We start from the raw sequence: 14,920 nt of genomic DNA, 5'->3' as shown, positions 1-14,920 counted from the left end.
CAAAATTGCTGTTTCACTCCTTCTCAGAATATAAAATGTACAAAACAGTGTGAGGGGAAATGGTTCAGATTTTAGTGAATGTAATTTTGAAATTTTCCTATTACCCTATTGCTGTAACTTAGTTTCTTCATTATTGTGTGTATTTTCTTAAACTCCATTTATGCATTTATGAGGTAGTCTTTAATTTTTGGATAAAAGTGTTACTAAAAAAGTAGCAAAACTATCGTAGTTGCAAAAGAAAAACAGATGTATAATTTTAAACAAAGATTGGATGAAGATGCAGTTTTCTGTATTTAAAAAAATCCTTACAGATCAGGGGAGTTTGTTTCTTAAGCCATAAAACAGGAGAAGCTTGATATTAAAGTCACTTTCTCATGGATTTTCCTACAGTGAAAGTACAAGTTAATTTCTTTATTTTATGATTTAGGGAGTATCCCAATTTTTCTAAGTAATGTTTCAGGTATAGTCACATGTAAATTACTTGAAAGAAAAAACAGGGTTGAGTGATAGTATAAAATGTGGCTTCTTTCAAAGGCCTTTCAAGAACCAACTGGAATTTATTTTTTATTAATGACATCAGTTGTCTATAATGGCACCTTCTGTGCATCTTGGAATCAAGTAGGAGATGTGTCTTTGTTCAGATCATAGGTGTAATGGCACCTTTCAAATTGCTTTACTTAAGGAGTTCCCTTAGGATCACAGGAAACAAGTGTTCTTCACATTTTGGAATAAAGGTGGGTGGTATTAAAAGAACACACAATCGTTTTGCCAGAGCTGAGAGAGGTTCTTGAGGCATCTGCTTTGTCGCACAAGTTAAATGTTAGAAGAGGCCCAAACCTTCTGAAGGTTTGTGGTAAAATATAGGTACAGCACTGGTTGGAAACACAGAAAGCAAAACTTCTGTTAAGGCCTCAGAAAAAATAAGTGAAACTCACTTGGCTTCTGTCTCAAACCTCTAGGACCGTAATTCTTTGCTGTTTTGTTAGTTTTTCTCTGCTGCTTACCTGTGATCAGCTGGTACTGAACCCTCACCCCAGTAAGCTCTCCAGCCTCACTCCCCTTCATCTCTGACTAGGACCTTGTAGACATCAACCTTTCTGCCATGTATTGTGCCACTCTTCAAATGGAAACAGATTCTCCCACTGCTGGAAATGCTGTTCATGCAGCTGGCATGCGCACTGCTTACAGGTTTATACTTTGACTTGTATGAGAAATTAGGATGATGACAAAAAGCAGTTAGGGCAAATCAGGTGTGTGGTGCAACTTCAGTAAAAAAAAAAAAAAAAAAACTCCAGGTAGTTGTTATTAATCCTTATGGCCCATTATGTATACATGTGGTGCAATTTCATTTATTTTCCTTTCTTCTCTAAGAGAAACAGGTTGGCTTCATGCTCATCTCAAGTTCCCCTTTTGTGATCATTCTTGTCAAACCAGAATCTAGCCCAAAGTCTGTTTTTTGATTGGAAGTGACACTTCTGAAATGAGCCTGACCTTCTTTTTCGCCTTCTGTCAGAAGCCTTAAGGTGTATAAGAGCAACATTTCAAGTTATATATAATTAAGAATTGACTGGCACACCTCTTTAGCATGCTTGCTAAATGGCCTATAAATTCTTCTATCTATGTGAAATAGAAGGTTTAAGGCAATAATATTTCAAAAAGCATAAAAAATAAATAAACCCACCAGATACGTCTTTTCATGTGGTGAGCCCAGTGTTTTACCAAGTATGTTCATCTTCTACCAAGCCATACCAAGCTAATAAGCACAGAAACAGAGCATTGGTGGCAAGTCCTGGGTTTAACCAATAATGTGAACTGTAATTAGGGATGAAAGGATGTGTTACCAATATATTCTTGCTCAGAAATAATATTATTTCCACTTGTTGCTTCCTTGTCTTGCACCAGGTGATTATGTCAAATACTGAGTAGCAAGAATCAACTGTCTTGAGCAATTCCTTACAGAGCATTTTGAAAACCATTTCTCCTTTCTTGTTTGCCAACACTGCATCTTCCCAGATACTCTGTGAGCCTCTCAGTGTCATGTACAGCCAATTTGTTTTCAAAGTCAAAACTGCAGGATTATTAAATACAATTTGTATTTGTCCATTTGTGGAACATACTGCAAAGCCAATTAGCTTCAGCCTTCTGTGGAGAGGAGAAGGGCATGCAGTTTTAACTCCATCCCCCTTCATTTGGGAAGGGTCTGTTTTTAAGCAAAGAGGAAATGTACAAACTGAATTAATATTTTTTTCTTAGGTAATATTAAGGATAATATTAAAAAGTAGAATAAAGGCATTGACAACAGAAGTTCAATAAAGGACTTATTTTAAGAGTGTAATGTACAATGTAAAGTACAGTTTAGATTTATTAATATCTGAGATTAACTATAATGATTCAATACATTGAAATATTTGGAAAGCATTTCAAACACTTTTCCTGTAATTATAAATGTTGTTGCATCAAACTGGGAGAGGTACCATTATTTATGCAATGAGGTCTGCTCTCTCCCACCATGCTCCTGTAGTCTCTATGTCAGTTAACACCTGCTTTTATATTCACCATCTTTATTTAGGCCTGAATATCTAAACTGCAGTTCGACTTGATGTAAACAGTGGTATTCTTGCCTGCTTAGTGTCGGCTGCATGGATTCTGAAATTAAGCTCTCTGACTTGGGTGATTTTTGTTGCTGAATTTCTGATTTCTACTCTTGACAGTATTGGCCAATTCACCTCTTGGACGAAGGTGTCCAAAAGAGGTTATTGGACTGGCATGTCTAGGGAGAGCTGGCAGAGATTGCCACAGCTACTGAGACATGCAGGATGAGATATCAGGATCTTCTTAGGGGACATGTTAATTTAAAAGTCTTTGGCATTTCAGAAATGGTTTTAGTAAGCACCATGTAATTACTCATATGAATTTTGTCACTGCTGCTTCAAGGAGCATAGCTACAGTATTACCAGGCTTTCCCAAATGTCTAGGATCATTGGAGAGAGGTCTAGATGGTTTTAGACATTGCTGGGGCTTGTTTTAATTTTTTCCTGGATATTTTAGTAGTGATACTTCGTACAGACTGGGGTAAAGGAAGTTTTCATATGTAATAGATTAAAATAAAATGCTGGTTTTTTGTTATCAGAGGAAAACCTGTTGTCATGTGATACCTATTTAAAAGCAAACCCCACCAATTTGAGGTTCTTAGTATAAATACCAAAATCTGCAGAGTATACTTCTCTGAGTCGAAGCCTTCCCACATATTTAGTAGAATTGCACAATAAATATGGATTTACTTTCATTAAAATGAGAAAGGTGGTGGTAGATAATCTATTGTGCAGCACAGGAAAGCATCTTGATGAGTGATATTTTTCTCCTATCAAAGTTTCTTACAATTATGAAAATTTTGAAATTTTATTAGGGTACTCTTACTATTACAAGTCTGTTATTCTTAAAAGATCTTAGTATTTGGCTTTATTTTTCTTGACTTTAATCCTTTTTTTGCACCAGTCTCGGGAAATGAGAGATTTGAATCTCACCCACGTAACAAGCAGTTTGTCAGCTTCAACCACAATATATGTGGGTAATTTCAGCTGAAGGAGGGAAGCCTGGAAGGAATATGTATTTATTACTTTTTTTTCTTTTTTTCGTATAAGCTAGGAAGAGTAATTGCATGTTGTCCTCTTTTTCAGAGGCTACTACTGCAGCCTCACTCTGTTTCAAATAGACCTTCGTGATCATTCCTGATGGGCTGCAACAGTACAGTAACTCTTCCAATCATTTACTGGGTGGAGGTGTTTACTGGGTGAGGATGCTGCCTCAGCTCATTAATATTTAGCAATGCAAACTGCAAAGCAACTTCTGCCATGCTTAAACCACTATTTTAGATATTGACTCTAATACCGCTTGGGGAAATTTTTTTTGGTGGGGTTTTTTTTTTGTTTTTTTGGGGGGGTTTTGGTTTGGTTTGGTTTGGTTTGGTTTGGTTTTTTTGTGGGGTTTTTTGTTGTGGTTTTTTTTTTTTTTTTTTTTTTGCTCAGGCGATTGATGTTTATGAAGTACAAAATAAATGAATGAAGATCAGGCAAATCTCCTTTGTAATAGCTTCTTTGCTTTCCTGTCTCACTTCTGCATGCCCTGCAGCAGTTGGGCTGTACAGGTTCAGGCACTGGTCTCAGCTACACAAAAGATACCAGAAGCCACTAAGCCCTGCAGTGAAGAGGCTGCCACAGACTCAGCAGATGTTGCGGTTTAACCCCAGTCAGCAACCAAACCAAACAGCCTTCACTCAGTGGGGCGGGGGCAAAGAAGAGTGAAAGCGAGGAGATGCATGTGTTGAGGTAAAAGCAGTTTAATGAGGAAAGTAAAAGCCCCACATGCAAGCAAAGCAAAGAAAGGAATTCATTCACGGCTTCCCATGGGCAGGCAAGAACACTACCCATCTCCAGCCATCCCCAGGAAAGCAGAGCTCCATGATATATAACAATTATTTGGGTAAACAAGCCCCATCCCTCCAAATGTCTTCCCTTCCTTCTTCTTCCCCATAGCTTTATATTCTGAGTATGACACCATGTGGTATGGAATGTCCCCTTGGTCAGCTGGAGTCAGCTGTCCTGACTGTATTGCCTCCCAGCTCTGTGCATCCCCATTCTCCTCACTCGTGGGGTGGGATGAGGTGCAGAAAAGGCTTTGTCAGTGTTACTCAGCTGTGACTAAAACATCCCTGGGTTCTCAGTGCTGTTTCCAGCACCAATTCAAAACATGACCCCATACCAACTACTGTGAAGGTAATTACCCCAGCCAAAACCAGCACCGTATGGTGAACAGTGACACCCTCCTTTGCAGCCACTCTGCTGCTCTGGGCACATAGACCACATGTGACAAACACTTCAGGACATTTTCCAGGGTCAATGAATTTCCTGTGCTTTCACTGCACATGTATGTGTGGTACCAAAGATTTTCATCATTATTGCATGGACTCTGAGGCATCACAGCATCTTGGGAAAAAGGTTTTTTACTCACAGTTGATGATAAATTAATGCAATCATGCTGAAAGTGAGTTGCAAGAAGGGCAAGGAAATGCAGTCATTTGTCTCAGTTTTGGTTTTTTTTTGGTTTTTTTTTTTTTTTTTATGTTTTCTCATTACTGGGCAGAATGGCAAAACAACATTAAATATTAATTTATCTGCTAGATAATTTCTAGTGCTTTATATATACCAGCACAGCATGAACATTTATATAGAGCTCTACTTATGTCTACTTGGCTGATTTTCAGTACTCCTTGGGATCATATGAGGGTAAATAGCTGTACATTAAAAAAAATTATACCCCCTCATATGGGTAGATCTGATACATTTGATGTGTTTCATGTGCTTTGTCCTTGAAATAACACACCCTGTGCAAACACTCTTTACTTGCATAATGTATAATTGGTGCAAGTTGGAATGAGACTAGTGAAGACTTGAACTGGTGCCCTTGGACATCACAAGTCATTCGTTAGTGAACTTACTAAGGTGCAAAACCTAAACTTGGTGTGAAGTCAGATTTTATCTGTAAGATATGTCTCTCATTTGTTTTCAAAAAAAGTCTGACAGTGTGAATGATTGAATTCTGAGAGTTAAAATAAGAAGCAGACTTTAATGTAATTTTTATGAGCTGAAAAGAACTCATTTCTAGCAAGGGTGGTGATTTATAAGGCGGAAAAAGAAGAACTGAGTCACATGCACTGAAAACAATCTATTGGTTTAACGGCAGAAATGCATTAAAAATTTCAAAGACACAGCCCCATAATAGTGTCATTTGAAGGCATTGTTTCTCCAAAAGGCATTTTTCCTCTACTTTCTCAACGATCACTGGGCATTGCCATGCCAGCTCTTTTAAACTATGACAACATTTGTCCAGTGTAGTGAGTTTCACATCTGAGCTTCTTTCTGATAACTGCTCATGTGTATGAAATGGTTCCTCTAGCTTTCAACTTTGGTGTTTGTTCTGATTTAATGTAGAAAAGAATTCCTAAAGGTATTAATCACACAAAAACTTGTTGAAATTCAGTTAGTTGTTATTAGGAAAGACTTGATTGATTGTCCCTTAAAATATATATATTTTATTTTTACAGTTAGTGTAAATAAAATTATGGTTGATACTTTCTGAAAACAAGAGGTTCTAGGTCTTTCTCAGTGCAAGTATTATTGTACACACATAACTAGTTAAATTAACTGTTGCAGATTTGAACCAAGAGTTAATTTGACGTACACTATCAGTTTAGTAGACATTTAATGTTATGGTAGAGATTTTTTGTTTATATGGACAAAGTAGCCCCTCACCCAAGGTACTAAAAGGTTTACTTTTTATTCTGTTACACAATATGGACATGTCAGAAGTGTTAGAAAAGATATTTTATTAAAAAGTTAAGGCTTCTTCCTAACAGTTGCACTAGTGCCATGAATTATTAAAATCTCTTTATCTGAACAAAACAAAATATGCAATAAATACACAAGTAGATTTCCATTTAAAATTGTAGTGAAAGTGCATTCCACATTCTACTTTTGTTTAAAAGTAAAAAAGAAAGTCTGTTTCTTTTCCTTTGAGATATTTCATACATAGGTGCAATTGTTGTGTGCTCCACTGGAAAGGAGAATCCCTATCCTCCTGAAATAAAGTATTTATTTCTGGTAAGAGTGGGTTTTGTGCAATAACTTGCCAGTTGTTCAGGTTTAAATATTTCACATCTTCAATATCAGACTTGTGTTGTTTTTCATGGCAAAAACCTGTATGTGATGAGAGGAACAGTGTGTTTTGTGAGGGCTGGTTCTACCAATTGCATTGGAGTCTCAGACGACACAGCTGGCCGGCTGAATACCTCCTGCACTCTCATTGTGAGAAGCCAGAAGTCGTGCCTTTGAGGAAGACTTATCACACTTGTACCTTTCATGGGATGGAGGGCTTATGGCCTTGAATGATTTCATTTTCCATAGTGGCATTCTCTGTTGTTTTTCTTCTCATGGGAAGAGAGAGAATGTGGAGAACTGAGAAAGATGTGAAAAGAAAATCTCTGTTCCCCATGCAAGTTCTAGATTTGCCTCTTAACATTCACTGGGCTTCTGTTCCCACACAAAAAAATAATACATACATGCATACTTTTCACAAATAGTGAAAAGTGTTTTGTTATTTCACCTAGCTAAAACAGTGTTATTTCTGCCAATCTTACAGCTCATTTGTATGGAATGCCGAGTAAGAAATTTGGTTCCTCCATGAACAATCACATGATGTGCAAAAAATTGAGAGCATCTGCTTATGGGCAGATGCCTTCACAGATGTTATAGTTTCAACTGAGGCAATTCTCAAATGTATTTCACTATTCCTTGCTGACAATCTGATTTGTGCTTTCCAACAGTGGGATGGCGTAGGACCTCTCCCAGACTGTGCAGAACCACCCAAAGGAATCCAGATGCTGTGGCACCCTTCAATAGTCAAACCCTACCTCACACTTCTTTCTGAGTGCTCAAATCCAGACACGCTGGAGGGGGCAGCGGGGGCACTGCAGAACTTGGCTGCTGGGAGTTGGAAGGTAGGAATATTAACCCAATATTTCCTCTTCAGTTCTGAAACCACCCTACAGCTGACAGCAGGTTGGTGATATAAATGTATCTAATTGCTTCTGGTAGTTGAATAACTTTCTGTTCTCATAGAACTATCTGAAGTCAAGTCTAAGACAGTATTTCAAATCCTAAGTAGTCATATCATAGCAAATGTCAGCATACAACAGCAAAGATCACATCAGCCAAGTCAAGTATGAAAAATTGCTACTGAAAACCAATATCCAAATATGGAGAATGAGGAGAAGCAGTTTTTTATGAACCTGGGCGACAGTGCCATGAAAAATGAGCCAAAGATGCCACCAGTGGCAATCAAATGAAACCATTTTGTTTTGTCACTGCAGAAACTGGTTGACATTCTGTACATTAGGAGAAGGCAGGGCACGGCAGAGCAAGATATAAATGATGTGACACCAACACAAGTAATCTTTGCATATAGTTTTTTTTTAAAAATTAGGCATTGTTAAAATACATTCATAATATGATTAATTATATACAATGAGTAAGGTAATGTGCAATCAAGACACTCTACAGCTAATCCTATTTTTCAATTATATTCAAAAGCACCATTTTTCTTTTATGTATTACTTGCAGTATGTCAAGTAGAAAATTTAAGAAAATGCTTTCAGATTTAGAACAGATCGGTAAAATTCAACATTGAACTTTGTTTACTTATTAGGGCAACTTTCCTGATGGTAAACTGGTTTAATTGGGTGAAAGTACTAACTATGTAATCCTATGGTGTAACTATAATGCATTGCTTTTAAATTAACTCTCAGCAGGAATTTTTCTCATTTACAGTGAAAGCAGTCATGTACAGGGAAATGCACTGATCAAAGTTATGTCTCAGAAGGTATCCTGTTGGGTTTTAAGTAGTTGGGCATTCATATGTGATATGTAAATACCAATTTAATTAGGCATTCATGTTGAAATATTAGTACTGACACTAAGAAATTGCTTTCTTTTCCACATAAAGTTTTATTGGAAGTTGGTTTGTCACACTCGCTAGCTTTTCCAAGGCATATTTTGTTTTTGGGGTTTTTTTATAATGGTGTTCCACCAGACGTATAATATGTCATTGACTGTTACATTCAGTGGCATGTAAAATGATTTAATAAAGTAGCTGTTCAGTGATTTTTATCCTGTGTAAGCACTGTGCCTGAAAATCATTATGGTTTTATTATTTTCATGTTGTAGAGTGCTTCAGATGGTGTAATCCTGGCAGCAAAATGCAATAAATGTGGTCTATCCATGTGGGAATGGGTGTAGCTCTGGTCCAAATGAGAAAACAATGCATGCACGTTTGCCACTACTAATAGAAGTGCTAAAATCCAAATGGTGTCCCTTCTCCCATTTCTAATAAATCTGTATACCTATCATCCTTTAGTTGGCAGAAGTGTACAGTGAGAGGAAGGGAGGTTCTGCAGAGCTCTTTGATGAATGCTGGCTTAGAAAAACTGGTTTTGGACTTTAATACTATCTGTGCTGATACCACAGGAAAAGCTGTGTTGTTCTCATATTGCTCTATTTTTCTAAAGATTCACCAATTCTATTACAAGGGATGTGCAGACAGAATGAATATCCTTAATTTCACATGTCATACTAGCCATTTTTGTGAGTGGAGTAATCCTCTTTGGGGATTACATAAGCATTGATGTTTCCACCTTTTGACCTCTCCTTTCCGCTGCTGCAGTCCAGATATAAAATGACTGAAATAAAAGAAAAGGTTATTCCTAAGGGAGATTTTAATTTTTTTGTTCCTTCAACAAATGGTAATTGTATACAGAATGGAAATTTTTTTTTACTTGAATTCTTTCAGGAAGAACTTTATGATGGACTGAAAGAAGAGTAAACTGTTTAAAGATAAACAACGATGTTGCTATTAATATTAATAGCAATAGCAGATGTGGACTTTTTCCAATTAGCATTATTTTAATGCCAGAAGAATCACAGACTCTATAAAGCACCCAGCCTACCAGGTGTGCTTACACACTACTGAAGATACAGTCTCTTTGGAAAAAAATTCAATGCAATTGATACACTTGGACAATTCTTTCCTAGCTGTTTCACCCTTTTAGTTCCTCTGGTACAAAGCTGTCTAATCCTCTTGGGTGGCCAATAGGGAATATTTTTAACACAGGCAGTGCTTAGCCAGTGCTATTACAGAGGGAAAGTGAGCAGATAAAAGGAAGCCTGAGTAATTTTTAAAAAATAAAAAGTTATGTAGGGGATTTAGATAAATGTCTACCACTAGAATTAACAGACAATATGTGTCTAAATCCCCTAGACTGCTTTGGAGCATTTCAGGCACAAAAAGAACGCAGTATGTATGTAGCTTTAAGAATTAATAGCTCAGAAAGGCTGAAAGTTTTCATTATTTCAAGGAGTATAGTTTCTCAGGGATACATACACATAAAATCAACACATGCACATGGTGAAACATCATCTGTAGGACAATTTTAGCACTGCTTCAGTTGCAGGGATTCCTTCTAAAGCCTAATAAGTACTAACATAAAAGAAAAAAGTGGGACATACTGATATTTACAGACGATTTTTCTATGTCAAAATGAAATGCTTAGGACTAAAGTCTTGATATATATTACCCATCTGCAGAGTAAAACTTGGGAGTTTTTTTTAATGACTAACAAAATATTTGGTCAGTGCAATTATTATTACACCAAGCACAGTCTGTAAAAAAACAGAAAAGGAGTCTCTTGGTGCCAAACACATTAAAAGATCCAAATGAAGGTTTATCAATAAAACAGGATACTGATTTTGATGTAGGAGGAAGAATATTTTTGATGTGAAAATTTAACCTGGCATAATCTATGACTGTGTATCTTGATTGTGGTGTATATTCTGGTTTTGAAAAAGATTGACAGCTTATATACAAAGCAGAACTCATTTTGGAAGAGACTATTTCAGATAAACATGGACATTTGTTCATCTCACTGTTCTGCATCAGGATGTCATCACTTAAGGAGGACACTGGTATTGGAATCTGAAGGAAAAGAACCATCTCTGTCATGAAAAATTATCTCCACAGATACATCTTTTTTGTTCATGTGCTTACTTGATGCATCTATGAAAAACAGGATTGGCCCTTCTGGAATAATATCTGTGGAGACAGCCAATACATAAGACTTTTGGAAAGACTGGACAAATTAAGATTTTCCACATCACTGCCAGGATGTCACATTGCCTAAGGTCCAGCTGCTGCCCTGCACAATGACCTGTGACCCCTGTGACACCTCCTGACAGAGTTGGTGCCTGCCAGTAATGCACACTCCAAGCACAGCAATGGGGCAGTTTGTCAGCCCTGGATCTGCACCCATCTACCACCTTCTGCTGAGTTCAGCTGCTACATGGGACTGGAAGAGTTGCTGTTTTAGAGATGTCATTGCTTCCCAAAACATTTTAACTCATCAGATTATAACCATGGTAGTCTCATGATATCCTAAACATCCTGCAGGCAGAAGGAGCAACATGTGAAAAGCCTGGCCATTAGGTTAGGCTTTGCTTCCTCTCACTGGCACTCTCTGATTTTGTTTTTCCAAATAGGCTTTTTGTAATTATACTTGATGCAAACTTGAATATTAAAGCTGCTTAGAAATATGAAATAATAAAACTAGGGTAACACTTTCCTCATCAATCTTAGCTGGAGTTTTCCCTGAACAAATAAGGTTTGAGACATGCCTTTGGAAGCAGTGCAAACTCTTTATTTCCCATTAGGTATTAACTTTCACTGGGAGCTCTGTTATTTTGTTTTGCCACTTAATTTGTGTTTAACTAAATTTGTGCAAAAATGTAGAATAAGAAAAAAGGAGACTTTCTGACTCTCTCAGTTCTATTCTGAAGACACTTGCCTGCTTATTAATATTCTCTCCCACTATAACTCTTCAAACCAGAAGTTATTTCTGCAACCTCATATATATATATATGTTTTATTTTAATGCCTTGGATTGAAAAAATTACATAGTTTAAAATTACAAGAGTGATCCTGTAAAAGATGATCTTTTTATATGTAGTCTGGCATTAGTACTTCTCCTTAGATGGTGAAAATAAAAGTGGCAAGTTCTTTTTAGTTTTCACCTTGGTCAATTGGCTATTAACACATTTAATCTCCTGAGCCTGTAAAAAGATATATGCAGAATGTCCTCAAGTGAACAGTGTCAAGCATCCAAGGTTCTGTCCCTTCTGAATAAAATTACCCTCTTGGGAAGAAAGAAAGTATTAGGATATCTGCTTGTTACTGTGTCTGTATGTATGTTTCTGACAGCTGAATTTAGGCTGATGTCAGTTTATCTACCAGACCTTACTGCAATATTGCAAGACCTGTTGCTCTGAGCTCATAGAATCACAGAAGATCTTAGGTTGGCAGGGACCTCTGGAGGTCATGTCGTCCAACCCCCTGCTTAAGCAAGGCCACCTAGAGGCAGTTGTCTGGGACCATGTCCAGATGGTCTTCTGAATGTCTCTAAGGCTGGAGACTCTACAACCTCTCTGGGCAACCTGTGCCAATGCTCAGTCCCCTTCACAAGTGATAAAAAGCAATTCCTGTTGTTCTGCAAAAGTTCTGTGTTTCAGTTATTGGCCATTGCCTCTGGTCCTACATTACCTTTGCTATTACATGCAGCTGGTGACACAGTGTTGTCACCACAAGTGGCATTTCCTTAGTTTTGTCAAACCCTTAAAAATAATTTCTTCATTCATATGAGCCTTGAAAAAAAATACTATCATTACATACATAGGCAATACCTATCTTTTAAAACCAGGAAAGGAGATATTTCTTCTGGCAACACAATGGCTTACATCGGAACAGACAGCACAGCTTCTCTGGGCCTTAGTCCCTTCTGTGCACCCAGTTTTCTGTCACAGTTGCTTTACAGACTTTTATGAACTCCCTCATCTGGTTTAATGACAGCATGGCCAACTTCCTTTTCCTCACTATTGCTGATACAGGCCAGGATGCCCTTGGCCTTCTTGGCCACCTGGACACACGCTGGCTCATGTTCCAGAAGCAACCCCAGGTCCTTGTTCATTGGGCTGCTTTCCAGCCACTCTGCCTCAGCCTGCAGCACTGCCTGGGGTTGTTGTGATCCAAGGGCAAGAAGCATTAGATACCCCAGCCTTTTCCTCATCCCCTGTCACTGTGTTTCCCCCTGCATCCAGTAAAGGATTGAGATTCTCCTTAGCCTTATTTTTGTTGGTGCTGTTTTTATAGAAACACTTTTGTTGTCTTTTACAGCAGTAGCCAGATTAAGTTCTACCTGGACTTTGGCCCTTCTAATTTTCTCCCTGAAACTTCAGAACATATATGTACATCCTGAGCTCCTTTCTTCTGAAGGGGAGGGAAAAACTCAGCTCACTTTTTTCCTGAGCTCCAGCTTTGTTCAGCCAGGCTGCTGCTTTTCCCCGCCAGCTCATCTTCTAACATGCAGGAATGACTTGTTCTTCTCAACAACTGGAACAAGCTTTTAAGATTTCCTACTTAAACAATGTCTAGCCTTCCTGGACTTCTTTGCCCTTCAGTACTGTCTCCCGAGGTACCCTGTGAGCCAGTCTCCTACACAGCCCAAAGTTTGTCCTCTGCAAGCCCAAGGTAGCAGTTCTGCTGATCCTCCTCCTTTCTTATCCTTTGCCTGTAATGTGAGGAGCAAGTGCTGCTCTGTTGAGGTCAGTATCAGTCTCATGAAACTATAGCATTCCTTAGCTGGTTCTTTCTAGCACCTCTCCTTTCTGTTCCATGTTTGATCATACTCCGCAGGGAATGAGAAGGCTCTTTGGTTAGACTGCTGAATGTCCCTGCCTTTGATCCCTAATATACAGGTACAGTACCCATGTGAATGGTGTTTATGGGTTATTGGCATGATCTTTGGAGATAGGATAGATGCTATCTCGATCTTTGTTCCTCAGACAAGCAACCACATTTATTTTGTTAATTCCATGCAAGGGAAATCTGACTCTCATAGGAGCAAGAGCTCCATTAAGTAAATTATTAGATAAGGAAACTGAAAACATAAAAGGGACCATTTTAGACACAAGGTCAGTGCAGCTGCTTCAAAGAGTAGTATAAGAAAGAGTTTCAAGCTCCTTTACCATCCAGACACTTGAAGATAATGAGTAATTATTTTCTAAAGCAGCAGACATCTAGGTTATCAATCTTCTCTTATCAGGCAAGGACATATTGTGGGTTCCTTGCCAGACCGTTTTGATTACTCCAGTTATTTATGTATTAACCCTTTGCAATTTCATCAGACTGTTCCAGGAGAAAGTTTTCTTGGATTACAGTGAAAAGGCTTGCTTTCATTTTCTCCAAAATAGTAGTGTTATGAATCTTTATGTGATGGAATGCAGAAGACCACTTATAACATACTATGTAATCAACAAAGTCAACTTTTTAAGTAAGCAATGCTTTATTCTGTCAGGAATTCCAATGCTTTGTTCTGTCAGGAATTCTTACCTGGGTAGAAACACCTCATAAATGAGGCAGTATCAATTCTTAAAGGGAGATCTAGAGGACAGAAGACAAAATTGAAGGAACAGGATGATATTTAAAAAGCAAGACCTTCTGCGGCAAACACTTGTATCACAGACACCATGAGGAAATTAGCATGGCCATATCTGTGTGCAAAATGGGAGCACAGTAGTTCATAGTGGCTTCGTGTTCAAGGTAATCCCTTATTATAAACAGTTTTCTTCCTGTGAGAACTTCCCACTTTTGTCCCAAATCTTTTCTTTTTAAATTATGTTAGTTACAATGTTTGGAAAACTAATCATAACAGTTCTCAGATAATTTTGGAAACATGATACCTACTTCTACTGCAGAACCAAGAATGATGAGGTGCAAGGGCAGTTCCTTACCAGTTTTGCATTCCTGTTTAAGATAACATCTGTTAACACTGTTTTATTTTATCTTGTTTATTTATTTAACTTTGTATCTTTACCCACTGGATTTTTTTTCCTTTCTCTTTAAGCTTGACTAAGGTTGTGGAGCAAGAGAATAGTAACCAGTTAATACTCTTCTCTTGCCCAAAGATATAGAGAACTTGCTGGTAGTATACCAGATAGGATCATTTCTGAGAACAGAACACTGCAATCAGGGGTCAGAAAATCCATGGGATGTTTCTTTCTGCTCTCTTCAGAAACTGCAGAAAATTAACACAGATTTCAGAGCTTTGCTCTCTGTCACATCATGTGACTTCTTAGGGATCCCAATAGAGTTATTTGACTAAGGTAGATCTGTAATTTTCAAACATAAAAATATTTTCTTGTTTTCTTGATAGGTATATTACATTGAGTCTGATCAGACAGAGGAATGTTAATCTTGAATTGCTCAT

General features: G+C 37.8%; 1 protein-coding gene and 1 long non-coding RNA gene across 8 annotated transcripts in view; both read left to right on the top strand.

Annotated features, from left to right (window-relative positions):
- CTNND2 (catenin delta 2) overlaps nucleotides 1-14,920 on the top strand; it is a 641,711-nt gene that overhangs the window by 549,639 nt on the left and 77,152 nt on the right. For all 7 annotated transcript variants that reach the window (XM_031503970.2, XM_031503967.2, XM_031503965.2 and 4 more), the window contains one exon: nucleotides 7,379-7,552. In XM_031503970.2, the coding sequence (XP_031359830.2) occupies nucleotides 7,379-7,552 (174 nt within the window). The remainder of the gene's footprint in view (nucleotides 1-7,378; nucleotides 7,553-14,920) is intronic.
- On the top strand, nucleotides 3,657-4,643 carry LOC144246745 (uncharacterized). Its single transcript, XR_013340414.1, has 2 exons — nucleotides 3,657-3,790; nucleotides 4,129-4,643. It is a non-coding gene; the product is annotated as an uncharacterized LOC144246745 (long non-coding RNA).

This window comes from Lonchura striata, chromosome 1 (assembly GCF_046129695.1).
Source record: "Lonchura striata isolate bLonStr1 chromosome 1, bLonStr1.mat, whole genome shotgun sequence".
Lineage (NCBI taxonomy): Eukaryota > Metazoa > Chordata > Aves > Passeriformes > Estrildidae > Lonchura > Lonchura striata.
This window is presented reverse-complemented; position numbering and strand designations above follow the sequence as displayed.